We start from the raw sequence: 14,393 nt of genomic DNA on the forward strand, positions 1-14,393 counted from the left end.
AGCAGCGGACGGGCACTGATTAAGTTGAATCAATCAATGCTTAGTCCCTGCTCCACACACTGCTTCGACTGCAGTGATGAATTATGAGGCTGTAAAGAAAAGTGTCACACAAGCCAACAAATGGTAAGCAACATGCAGCTCCAAGCCCTTCACTGTACACAACAGAGTCTTGTAAGCGAGGCGCATGAGCTACAGCATGCACTCACAGGCTTGACCCTGAAAAGGAATAGGTCTGGAAAGTTTTGTGGAGACTCAAAAAACGGTGCAAAGTTATTACTGGTGGAAAATCTGAGGAACTAATTTGAGCAATTACCAATAACAAACACCCAACCTGTATCTAGCACTCTTTCTCATCAGGCTTTTTGTTGCCAGTTAAAATACCTGCCATTCACGGACAAACAAACCTCAAACATTTTCTAGTACTACAGCCTCACTAGTCGTGTGTGTTACAATTGTATTGTTTAACTAATATGTGTGCCAGCGCCAATTGCAGAAAAAATTACTTCCAATTGATAAATTCCTACAAAGTTGCGGCTAAACAAGTAGACATTGTTTCTTCAAACAAATCAATTTTCAATGTAAAAAAATATATATATGCAAAGTAGCAAGTAAAGCTTTCAGGATGACCTGAATGATCTGAGCTTTTGGTAACCAGATAATGTCCACTCCTCCTCTTAAGGAATGAACTAACAGCAAGACTCACAGAGTAGTTAAAAATATTATGTGCTATGGCACAGTCCTTTTAATGTATTTTATTTCCAAGACTGGTCTAGGCTTTTCCAACACTGCCACATGGTTGACTTCAATCATCTCCATTTTGTGCTAAAGAAGACTTCATTTAACTATAAATCATATTTCAATGGTGAAACTTTCCTTTGTTCCAGAAGATGTGACCTTGCCTTACTGATAATCTACATACCCCTCTCTGTTTCAGATTTTGCATTTTATCTGAATATCTTATTTCAAAGCAATACCTCCTATCTAAGAAAAGTCTTCAGCATTCATAAATGTCTTACCTTCAAACATGTTGAAATTTACATTTTCATCTTAGTTATTATATGAATATATACTAAATATACCAATTGCACCATTTAAGATAGAATGTATAAAAAACAATATATATATTATGTGAAGGCATTCTTTCACCTTTCATAGTTAGCATCTGTCTCAGACAGAAAGCATATTTAGATAACGAAGCACAAACCACCTGGGCAAAAAATCAGACAACATCTAATTCTACATAAGGAACAATGGACCAGATATACAAATACCGATTTCTTAATTGTGATAATCTTCGAATTGCAATTAGGAAATGGATATTCCTAATATATGAATTTTTGTGTTCCCAAATAGTGATTCTCAGAAGGTCGCAAATTAACCTACCTCATGAATATTAATGAGGTAGGTCACAATTCCTAAAGGAAAATGGGATGCATTTAAAAAAGAAAATAAACTTTGAAGTCTCATTTTTTTAAGTGTAGGCAGAGTGGTCCATGGAACCACTGCGTGCTCTTAAAGATTATTTTGTCAACCTTCTCTAAGAGGAAGTGGTCCTAAGAGGACCCCTTTTCCATTTGCGAATGGGTTACCACCACTTTGAAAAACTGCAATGGCTGCCAGTGCAGCAATGCATAATCTTCTAAGCCTTAATAATGGTCCACCTAGTTTTCCATAACAAGGGGCCAAATTACCTCTAAGAGGGGGCGATGGAATATCTTCAGGTGCTCAACCTTTGGTCCAGTAATGCAGGCCCAATTGTGGTCCCTCACTTTAAAAGGCAGCACCATGGAGGCTCCTCTTTCACTGTGATGGCTGCCAAGCTGTGGAATTGGCTTCCTACAAACTTAAGGGCCATCATGGCCAAAGATATATTTAAAAAAGAACTGAAAACATGTGTGATCAAGGGATAGTGAAAATGGTCTTGGTTACCTTTTCTTTGCCCCATTTCAATACCTTAAGCGCCGAGACACTCATTATGAGTAGCTGTGCGCTATATAAGCATAGTTCATTGATTCATTCATTTATTAAAATGGTGGTAAAGAATTACTGCTTTGCGACTGGAATTCGGTTGCAAAACAGTAATATATATCATAATGATTCGGTATTTGAAAGGAATGCCTAAAATATGCCCCTTCCAAATACCGAATCGCAAATGCAAACTGCAATCTAGTAACAAGTTACCAAACCACATTTTGTACATTTGAGAAAGCATTTTTTCGGTCGCTAACGACCTGATTCTGAGAATCGGACTATTTACTACCAGAAAAATGCTTTGTACATCTGGCCCAATATCCCCACTTGATATAGGCATTAAAGAAATCGACAGTAGATTGTGGCTCCATAAGGAAAAAAAAAAAAAGCAGGCGTAGCAACGGACTATATTTCTACATTTGATATCTGAGGCCACTCAGACTTAAACCACTAATTCACTGATGTTCACAATGTATTCGATTTTTACCTATACTGCTTTTAACCATTTTTTGTGCTGCTTGCAAAGATGTCCATCCTATTGCATATGGAGGTGAGTAGAGTAAATTGTCATCCATCAACCTTTCACTACTAAAGAGTGAAGAGCATTCAAAATTTCATTTCAAGCCAGTATTCAGCAGACTTCTTGGTTCCAGACGTAGACATATATCTTGCCACATGTTCCGATATGGTGCAAATCATTTCAACCAAGTACCAAGCAATATAGACACACTCTAACCTGCCCACATTCTATGTGTTGGTGCAAGTCATAGCACACAAACTAAGCAGATAAAAACTTTCTTTTTCAAAACCTACCAACAAGCTTTCAAACTTTTTAGCCTCTGTGATGTAGATCCAGTTTTCCTTCTCTACAACCTTTATGTGCTTCACTTCATCATTGAATCTGCAAAACAAGCAAGGAAAGCTGTTAGATGTTGTTGCACGGGTTCAGATTTGACTGCAAATCTGTTTGGCTGGTTCATAATGCGTTAATGAATCCACTATAAGTATAACAAGCATTTGCAATGCAACAGGGTCTCACGTTTGCTTGCTTTAGAGCTGTTAGCTTTGTAAACTCCAAACTGGACTTTTCTTGCCACATCAACTAATAACGAAAAGTAAAACAGTTTCACATATGCGAGCTGATGGTCGACATGAGCGTGAAGAAGACACAGAAAAGTAACCAGAAGTTCGCTTGCAGTAAAGCTTATCGGCACAATTGCAATTATCCATGTAACAGGGTCGACGTCATGCAAAGAGATCGACTTCTGCCCAGCGCGATCACGCTGTGCAGTAAATGAAAAGATAAAGTAGTCCAGAAACCAGCTGAAAACACGGAGCCTCGTATGTTTTCAGTAGTTTACCGGAGCGCTCGAGGAGGGCTAAACACTGGAAAAGGCATAATGTATGCATGCTTTTCACAAATGGAATCAATCAATTTTTAAAAGGCAAGTCCATGAACTAATGACGGGCATGACATAGATGTGGTTAGAAGCCCAAAGAGAGATCACAACATGGTCCAGAGTGTTGCACGCTCTCGACCCTAGAAATAAATTAGATCAAATGGGAATTCTTTTATTGTATGGAATCAATTAAGACAATTTGCTGCTTGCTGTCAATAATGGATCTGGCCCATCCTCCTAGTCATGGCTGTCGTTCCAATCTCAGACTTACTTCCTGAGCAGCTGCACATAAAACCTGCCTGCAGAAGCATCGAAAACTGATAACTCACCTATTCCACAACACATACTGTCACGCTACTAACTGGAACTTAGCTGCTTTAAGGCATCTGTTCTGATCTCATCTGCAAAATTGACCTTTGTCTTCCCCTCGATCCATGTTAAGCACTCTGACAGGCAAGATGCAATTCTGAGCACTATATACAGCACCCAAATAAAATAAAATTGAACAAAGAAAAATAGGTTTGACAAGGTCCACAAGGAGGGGCAGTGTTGAGGAGGTTCACAATGAGTCCTTAGCCTAATAGGAAAGATGGCAAAAAAAATAATGCATAACAGCCTACAAAGACTCATATTTGTGAAACAGTTTTTCAAGTCATATCATGTGAAGAAAAGAAGGATCAAACGCAACACAACTTTGCATCTACCCTTGGAAGGTCTCAATCTAAGATAATAATACATTTAGCACTGCCACACTGATTAGGGTGCAATAGCTCAGGGGAATTTAGTATGTGCAAAAGATTTGGCGCTTTGGATCAAACCTTCATGTTTTAGGATCAAAACCATGAGTACTACTGATCTGGGAAATAATATGACCTGATTCAGACTCTACTAGAAACATCACAGAACGAATCAATGTTAACTCAAAAAAATAATTCCTAATATGAAAAGACTGAACCCTTATGCATAGGTCAAGGCAAAATGAAAAAACCTGAGAACAAATTGCAGATATTAAAATTGTTACCACATTCACTGGAAGACGTAAACCAGAGTAGCTACAATTTATCATGGACTGAATAAACGGCACTCAGAGAAGTGCACTCTAATGATATTGCAGCTGTGAGAAAGGTTTGTTGTTGCGTGCATAATGGGGTTTTCATACCCAACAGTGCCTGCTTGGACCCATAACATATTAGACAAAGATTATGCACCTGGGATCCAGGGCCTATTCTCTCTGCATCCCTACAATAGCGAGGACTCATACTGACGTGTAAAAAGTCACAGGATTGAAACATGAGAAGACCTACAAGCAAGCATTAAATGAGTACTGTGGATCACGGGAGAACCCTTAGACAATTCTTTAATGAAAAAGATTGAAGGAAGGCCTGCGTGCTCCATCTGTTAGTATCATCCCCGTAACACGTCCCACTCTAAGAAATGTAGAGTCATATTTATAATATTACTCCAGGTTAACGATTACAGTATTTGCCTAATGTAGAATTTAACATTATTGATGAATAAGGATTATTCAATTTCACTTACAGGAAACTTGATGACACTAAATTGTTAACTTCTAATTGTAGAAACTACTAAATATTTCGTTTTTTAATACCATTTTAAACTAGTCTGTATCAAAATAACAAATGCACAGCACTATGATTACATGGTTTAAGCTTTGTTTTAGTCTGAGTGCAGTAAGGGAAGTTTACATTATTTCACGTTAGCTAATGTTCTTATGTCACTGTGTTTGCAAAGACAATCAAGGACTTTTAACAAGCATTTTTCCAAACTAGGAAAAAAGTATACAAAATTATTCAAAAATATTTTGACAGCATGTAGCTTTTATATGTACTTCAAAAGCAGGCATTCTATTTTTCTTTTTCAAAACAGATGTTCCTAAGAGTACCAGGAGGTCAGTCATGGGTACATCCTACGTGACTGATTTTGTGGTCTTGGTTACACCCAGTTTATGGACAAAGCCTACTTGAACACAAAATGTTAATAACACAGGTTTAAAATGTCCTCTTACTGTTTCATGTTTAGAAGGACTTGGACAATTTCACATATAGCACTGGTTGAGAGGACAATACCATTGTAACTAAATGAGACTATGCCTTTTTAAAATTATGTACATATATATATATATAGAAAATGTCACTTACCCAGTGTACATCTGTTCGTGGCATGAGACACTGCAGATTCACATGCTGTGCACATCCCGCCATCTAGTGTTGGGCTCGGAGTGTTACAAGTTGTTTTTTTTCGAAGAAGTCTTTTCGAGTCACGAGATCGAGGGACTCCTCCCCTTTCGGCTCCATTGCGCATCGACTTCATCTTAGATTGTTTTTCCCGCAGAGGGTGAGGTAGGAGTTGTGTATTATAGTAATAGTGCCCATGCAATGGAGTAAATATGTATGTACATAATGTGGTTTAAAGCGATATATTTACAAAATTACAAATGTTCAAGATCAACTTTAAACGGCTACAGGCTCCCGGGGAGGCGGGTGGGCGCATGTGAATCTGCAGCGACTAATGCCACGAATAGATGTACACTGGGTAAGTGACATTTTCCGTTCGATGGCATGTGTAGCTGCAGATACACATGCTGTGCATAGACTAGTAAGCAGTTATCTCCCCAAAAGCGATGGTTCAGCCTGTAGGAGTTGAAGTTGTTTGAAACAAAGTTCGTAGTACTGCTTGTCCTACTGTGGCTTGTTGTGCTGTTAACACATCCACGCAGTAGTGTTTGGTAAACGTATGAGGCGTAGACCATGTGGCTGCCTTACATATTTCAGTCATTGGATTGTTTCCTAGAAAGGCCATGGTAGCACCTTTCTTTCTAGTTGAGTGTGCCTTTGGTGTAATAGGCAGTTCTCTTTTTGCTTTGAGATAACAGGTTTGAATGCATTTAACTATCCATCTAGCAATGCCTTGTTTGGATATTGGATTCCCTGTATGAGGTTTTTGGAAAGCAACGAACAATTGTTTTGTTTTTCGAATTTGTTTTGTTCTGTCAATGTAGTACATTAACGCTCTTTTGATGTCTAATGTATGTAGTGCTCTTTCAGCTACAGAATCTGGTTCTGGAAAGAACACTGGTAGTTCTACTGTTTGATTCAAGTGGAACGGTGATATGACTTTTGGTAAGAACTTAGGATTTGTTCGTAAAACTACTTTATGCTTGTGTATTTGAATAAAGGGTTCTTGTATGGTAAATACCTGTTTCTCACTTACTCTTCTTAGAGATGTGATGGCAATTAGAAATGCTACTTTCCATGTTAAGTATTGTATCTCACATGAGTGCATGGGTTCAAACAGTGGACCCATGAGCCGTGTTAAGACAATGTTAAGGTTCCACGAAGGAACTGGTGGCGTCCTTGGTGGGATAATTCTTTTCAGGCCCTCCATAAAAGCCTTTATGACTGGGATCCTAAAAAGTGATGTTGAGTGTGTAATTTGCAGATAAGCTGAAATTGCGGTGAGATGTATTTTAATGGATGAAAAAGCTAGCTTTGACTTTTGTAAGTGCAGTAGGTAGCTGACGATGTCTTTAGCAGATGCATGTAAGGGTTGTATTTGTTTATTATGGCAGTAATGAACAAATCTTTTCCACTTATTTGCATAGCAATGTCTTGTGGTTGGTTTCCTTGCTTGTTTTATGACCTCCATACATTCCTGTGTGAGGTTTAAATATCCAAATTCTAAGACTTCAGGAGCCAGATTGCTAGATTCAGCGATGCTGGATTTGGGTGTCTGATCTGTTGTTTGTGTTGAGTTAACAGATCTGGCCTGTTTGGTAGTTTGACATGAGGTACTACTGATAGGTATAGTAGTGTTGTGTACCAAGGTTGCCTTGCCCAAGTTGGTGCTATTAGTATTTGTTTACCAGATATGGAAGGAGTGGGAGAGGGGGAAAAGCGTATGCAAATATCCCTGACCAACTCATCCATAACGCATTGCCTTGAGACTGATCCTGTGGGTATCTGGATGCGAAGTTTTGGCATTCTGCGTTTTCTTTTGTTGCAAATAAGTCAATTTGTGGTGTTCCCCATTTTTGGAAGTAAGTGTTTATTATTTGGGGGTGAATCTCCCATTCGTGGATTTGTTGGTGATCCCGAGAGAGATTGTCTGCTAACTGATTCTGAATCCCTGGAATAAACTGCGCTATTTGGTGAATGTGGTTGTGAATCGCCAAATGCCATATTCTCTGTGCCAGGAGACACAACTGTGTTGAGTGTGTTCCTCCCTGTTTGTTCAGATAATACATCGTTGTCATGTTGTCTGTTTTGACAAGAATGTGTTTGTGGCTTATTATCGGTTGGAATGCTTTCAACGCTAGAAATACTGCTAGTAGTTCTAAGTGATTTATGGTAAATGTCTCTGCTGAGTGTCCCATTGTCCTTGGATGCTGTGTTGGTTGAGGTGTGCTCCCCACCCTATCATGGAGGCATCCGTTGTTATTACGTATTGAGGCACTGGGTCTTGGAAAGGCCGCCCTTGGTTTAAATTTATATTGTTCCACCATTGAAGCGAGGTGTATGTTTGGCGGTCTATCAACACTAGATCTTGAAGTTGACCCTGTGCCTGTGACCATTGTGATGCTAGGCACTGTTGTAAGGGCCGCATGTGCAATCTTGAGTTTGGGACAATGGCTATGCATGAGGACATCATGCCTAGCAGTTTCATCACCATCTTCACTTGTATCTTTTGTTTTGGGTAGATGGCCTGTATTACATTGTGAAATGCCTGTACCCTTTGTGGACTTGGAGTGGCAATCCCTTTTGTTGTGTTGATTGTTGCCCCTAAGTATTGCTGTGTTTGACACGGCTGAAGGTGTGACTTGTTGTAGTTGAGTGAGAAACCTAGTTTGTGGAGTGTTTTTATGACATACTTTGTGTGTTGTGAACACCGTTCTTGCGTGTTGGTTTTGATTAACCAATCGTCTAGGTACAGGAACACATGTATTTGCTGCCTTCTGATATGAGCAGCCACTACTGCCAGGCATTTTGTAAAAACTCTTGGCGCAGTTGTTATCCCGAATGGCAACACTTTGAATTGGTAATGTACCCCTTGGAATACAAACCTTAAGTACTTTCTGTGTGAAGGATGTATCAGTATATGGAAGTATGCATCCTTTAGGTCTAGTGTTGTCATGTAGTCTTGTCGCAATGGGATTACGTCCTGGAGTGTCACCATGTGAAAGTGATCTGATTTGATGTAGATATTTAATGTTCTGAGATCTAATATAGGTCTTAGAGTTTTGTCTTTTTTGGGTATGAGAAAGTACAGTGAGTAAACTCCTGTTCCTCTCTGATGAATAGGTACCAGTTCTATTGCATCTTTTTGTAACAACACCTGGACCTCCAGTTGTTAGAAGATCCATGTGTTGTTTTGACATATTGTGTGTTTTCGGTGGGACATTTGGAGGGAATTAAAAAAATTCTATGCAATAACCATGCTGGATATTTTCTAGGACCCAAGTGTCTGTTGTTATTTCCTCCCATTGTTTGTAGAACTTGGTTAGTCTCCCCCCCACTGGTGTTATGTGTTGGGGATTTGTGACGTCGAAGTCACTGCTTGTTCTGTGGAGTTTTGGGACTTTGGGACTTCCCTCTACTTTTTGGGAACTGTCCCCCTCTATAGTGTCCCCGAAAACGTCCCCGCTGATATTGGCTCTGATAAGTGGGCCTTGTTTGTGAGGTTGTGGGTTCCGTGCTTTGTCCTCGAAACCCCCCTCGAAATTGTGATTTACGAAATGTGCCTCTGCTCTGTGGGGAGTAGAGTGCGTCCATGGCTTTGGCCGTATCTGTGTCTTTTTTTGAGTTTTTCGATAGCAGTGTTCACCTCCGGCCCAAACAACTGTTGTCCGTTAAATGGCATATTCAGCACAGCTTGTTGTATTTACGGCTTGAATCCTGATGTACGCAGCCTTGCGTGTCGCCTTATGGTCACTGCTGTATTTACTGTCCTAGCAGCTGTATCCGCTGCATCCATTGCAGAGCGTATCTGATTGTTCGAGATACTCTGTCCTTCTTCCATCACTTGTTGTGCCCTTTTTTGGAACTCTTTGGGCAAGTGTTCAATGAAATGTTGCATTTCGTCCCAATGAGCCCTATCATATCTCGCCAGCAATGCCTGTGAGTTGGCAATGAGCCATTGGTTGGCCGCTTGTGCTGCCACCCTTTTCCCCGCAGCGTCGAACTTGCGACTCTCCTTGTCTGGAGGTGGTGCGTCTCCTGAGGTGTGCGAGTTCGCTCTCTTGCAAGCTGCCCCTACTACCACAGAGTCTGGTGTTAATTGCTGCGTGATGTATTCAGGGTCTGTTGGTGGCGGCTTGTATTTCTTCTCAACCCTTGGAGTTATGGCCCTGCCCTTCACAGGCTCCTGAAACACTAGTTTGGAGTGTTTTAGCATTCCAGGTAGCATAGGGAGACTCTGGTACTGGCTATGTGTGGACGCTAGTGTGTTAAATAAAAAGTCATCCTCGATAGGCTCTGCATGTAGGGTGACATTATGAAACGCCGCTGCTCTTGATACCACCTGTGTGTAGGCTGTACTGTCCTCAGGTGGTGACGGTCTAGCTGGATAACAGTCTGGGTTGTTATCTGATACTGGCGCATCATAAAGATCCCATGCGTCGGGATCATCCTGACTCATTCCAGTATGAGTTGGAGACTGCATCAGTGGTGGAGTGGCTACCAGTGATGGTTGTGTTGAGCGTGGTGGAGATGGTGGCGGGGTTACTTGTCTTGCCACCTTTGCCTGTGGCTGCTTGTCTTTCTCTTGGAAGGCAAGTCTTCTTTTCATCCGAATTAGGGGAAGAGTACTTATCTTCCCTGTGTCTTTTTGGATGTGGAGCCTTCTTTGAGTGTAATCTGGCTCCATTGACTCTAGTTCTTGTCCAAACCTATGTCCTTGCATTTGTGAGGACAGTCCCTGTTCCTCTGTGTAGGAACTTGATTTCGGTTCCAAGGCCGGATGTTTCGGTATGGAAGCTTTTTTGGCAGTCTTTTTCGGCTCCGACGACACTTTTTTAATTTTCGGAGTTCCGGTCTCTCGATGCCGCCCTCTCGGTGCCGAGATTGCTCTGACCCGCTATCTCGGGGTCGAGCCTGCTCTGTGCCGGTATCTCGACCGGAGTCGGATGCCTTCGACACATGCGTGCCCTGTTTCGGTGCCGATGGTCGGTCACCTATTTTTTGGGTTAAGCCATGGCCTGCTGGCGGTAACGTCCCCTGGGCTTTAGTGGTCTTTCTGTGAGTTTTATGTGTCAACGTCTTACTCACGGTTTTTGGCGTCTGTTCGGGATCGACCTCGTCCGCGTCCGAATCCTCGAAGGAGAAGGTTTCTTCTTCCTCCTCCAAGTGTTTTTGTCCTGTCGGCGCCGACGCCATTTGTAGTCTTCTCGCTCTTCGGTCTTTTAATGTCTTCCTCGACCGAAACGCTCGACAGGCTTCACAAGTATCTTCTTTGTGTTCTGGAGACAAACACAAGTTACAGACCAGATGCTGATCTGTATAAGGATACTTGTTGTGACATTTGGGGCAGAAGCGGAATGGGGTCCGTTCCATTAGCCTTGAAGATGCACGTGGTCGGGCCGACCAGGTCCCGCCAGGGGATCGAAAACCCCGAAGGGTCACCGGAGCTCTTCAAAATTCAGTGTCGATCTGTTGTAACTAACCCGATACCGAACGCAAACAATACCGTCGAATTTTTCAGAGATTCTAACTATCTTTCCGAACCGAAACGCGGAGCGAAAAGGAACACGTCCGAACCCGATGGCGGAAAGAAAACAATCTAAGATGGAGTCGACACCCATGCGCAATGGAGCTGAAAGGGGAGGAGTCCTTCGATCTCGTGACTCGAAAAGACTTCTTCGAAGAAAAACAACTTGTAACACTCCGAGCCCAACACTAGATGGCGGGATGTGCACAGCATGTGTATCTGCAGCTACACATGCCATCGAACATATATATATATATATATATATATGTATATATATATATATATATATTCAAGTCACAAAGTGCTTTTCCCATGCAATTTCCTATAGGAACTTTAGACCCAGCTACAGCCGAACAGAATGACACGCAATTTGGCAGGAAGCAAGATCTTCATCCACAAATTGTGCTTTTTGTGATTTGGTGAACACCCATTCAGCAATTTTCGAGAAATTAAAGTTCAAAATGTTTAGCTACGTAGCTATGCAGTAATCACAGGGTACTCCCAGAGGTTCATGAGAGAAAAATGTATTTTGATTTGGCTGGTCCAGTGGGACCAACTGATGTGATTGGCTGGCTGCAACGGAGAAGAATGTGGCTCCTGTTGGAGAACTCAGGGACTCCAAGTCCTGAAATTTTTCGTAAAGATTGATATAAGGGGGCAAGGTAAGCATAACTTGACCCCCTCGCCCAATGGGACCTCACTGGGGCTAACATGTACTGAAAAACCTTAAAATGTTGTTACAATTCCATGGTTCCATGTCCTGAAGGACAAAAAAACAGAACACTAAATGCTACTGTGCACAACCTTCTCCCTGTATAGAGGGAGGGGAGGGGTGAATGAGGGGGGGTCGGATGCAAGCACTAATCACAGACTAGTACCTGTGGCCAACCACCTGCCAAGCACACATGAATGCCTATAAGGAGATAGGTGTAGGCCTGGCTGCAGGCCAGGCCCTGGTGGCATCCCCAAACAGTGCACAACCTAAGGGCCAAAATGTTTTTAAAAAATGTTGCCACATTCCTGCAGGACTCCAGCAAAACTCCAATGGGACCCAGTGCCCACATGTTCCGGCAGAACAAAAAATTAAAATGAAACACTAACATGAACAGCATTCGCACTGTATAGAGGTTGCTACACCTGTGGGGTGCTAGATACTGTACTCGGCCAAAGTTCAGGCCCTGTGGCCAACCCCATGCTGTACACTGTTGAAAGCAGTGAGAGGCAGGGGTAGGCCACATGCAGAGGTTGGGCACAGGGTCTGGCTGAAGACGAGGCCCTGTGGTCAACCCCATGCCACACAGGGCAGGGCAGGGTATGCCTAGTTAGGTATTGTCATAAAATCTAACTTCATGCAATAAAAAAAGAAACTAGAAATTCACAGGACAAAACAAAGGTCAAAGAGATGTTATAGTTAGGTACTGTAATAATATCTTACTCTACATAAAAAAAACTGAGAAATTCACTTAGAAAACCAAAGTTGAAAGGGACATTATATTTAGGTGAAAATGTCAGTTGTTAATTTTTAAACTAAAAAAAACACTGACATTTGCCAGCTATTAACTACAACCTGTACCTTCTCCATGCACTGTTTATTCCCTCACAAACGACATCCCTCATAACATGTTCATGTCAACATTGATTAATTACATCACTGAACCATATGAAATCACATCATTGATGAGAACACTGTGCATAGATTGGGTGTGAGGTGTCAACATGTATTAAAAGGGGGTGTAGGTCAGTTTGGGAAATATTAGGTGCCATGAAAGCTGGGGTTTTGCTTTATTAAATTTTAAGTTTGGCCCAGTAAACTCTGCAGCAGTTTTGGATTCAGAACCACATCTTGACTACCTAAATTGTGAAGCAGGTTCACTGCTCAACTCCGCTGGCCTACCACAGCCGAGGAAAGCAGATTCCTTATCTAATTTTAAGGATGTAGATTATGTCCTGTTTGCTGCTCATGCCCACCGTGTTTTCAGGTGCTATCGCCTGGTACATAAATTCTCGAAGATATGGTAACAAAAGAATAGAAAGAACAGGTGATGCAGAGACCCTCTGTAGTGGACACTCAGTGATGCTGAAGTCTGCCTGTGCCTTCCTTTGAGACTGGCAATGTAAATTAAGTAAAAGATGGACACTGGAAACCATTAATCCATTGTGTGCTAGGGCTTGATTTTGAGGTGACCAACTTGGAGCTTTTAGACTGATTTATAGGAAGGAACAGAAATACAAAAAATCCTCTAATGTGGCATTCACGAAAACGGCACTCAGCATCGCCCAGGGATAAACTGTACAGCCCCAAAACAAGCGTTTGGCGAGTTTCATTTAAGTACTGGGACAAAACAGCAGACCAGGGACAATGCAACCTTGCCTTCCTCTTTCCAGCATTTCTCCCGGCTCTGAGATTCTGTAATCTCCACAAGACTATCACCATGAGCTTCTGCAAACTTCTAACCTATTCATCTTTAGTATACAATACCAGATTACTGATAGCAAAGATATAAGAACAGCAAGTTGATAAATAAGAAAAGTTTCCAACCAAATTGATAACCGTGACTCAAACATTTGTGCCTGGGAGGGCCATTGCTCCACACCTGGAGATGTTAGTGATTACTCAACTCTCTTCACCAGTGTAACGTAACAAATTAATTAAATGGTTACCTGAAGGGCCTCTCAGCTGTTGAAATTTGAGAGGCATACAATGAACTAATTATCAAGGCAACTTTTTTTTATTACACCTGGGAACTTCTTAGCTCTTCCTATGACTTTACAAGTCATCTTAACGTTGACTTATTCCTAAATAAAAACTGTCAACATTTAGGTCACCATCACCCATGAAAAAACATTAGTTTCCACTGACTTCCACTGCCACTAAAATGGTTAAAACGACCTTGATACAGTTGCTCTTTGACAATTTTCTTTAAACATTTTGCAAAAGCTTTGAAATGTTTAATCTTTGGTAATGTACAGGGTACCCTCAATTTTTTGTTCTTTTAAATATGTTACTTGTTTCAGTTGTGAACCTTTGCAGGTCAACACCTTCTTTAGACTAAGTGTAGAGCACGAACCAATCTACTGAAGAGCAAGGCATGGGTGGAGAGAACAGCATATTAAGGTGACTAAAGGTTTATTTCTGTGAAACCTCATGGCCTGGGTGTGGTGGACGGTTATGCTGATCACCTATTAAAGTCTCAGGTCTCCCTTTCATCTCTGACCCTGCTTGTGGGATTTGTACAACATTATCAGCTGCCAGATGACAATTGTTCATAACTATTGACAAACATAAGGTTTGATATGGGT

General features: G+C 41.5%; 1 protein-coding gene across 2 annotated transcripts in view; it reads right to left on the reverse strand.

Annotated features, from left to right (window-relative positions):
• VAV2 (vav guanine nucleotide exchange factor 2) overlaps positions 1-14,393 on the reverse strand; it is a 708,430-nt gene that overhangs the window by 33,456 nt on the left and 660,581 nt on the right. For both annotated transcript variants that reach the window (XM_069241562.1, XM_069241561.1), the window contains exon 24: positions 2,785-2,872. In XM_069241562.1, coding sequence (XP_069097663.1) covers positions 2,785-2,872 — 88 coding nt within the window. The remainder of the gene's footprint in view (positions 1-2,784; positions 2,873-14,393) is intronic.

Source organism: Pleurodeles waltl, chromosome 6 (genome assembly GCF_031143425.1).
Source record: "Pleurodeles waltl isolate 20211129_DDA chromosome 6, aPleWal1.hap1.20221129, whole genome shotgun sequence".
In the NCBI taxonomy this organism is placed as follows: domain Eukaryota; kingdom Metazoa; phylum Chordata; class Amphibia; order Caudata; family Salamandridae; genus Pleurodeles; species Pleurodeles waltl.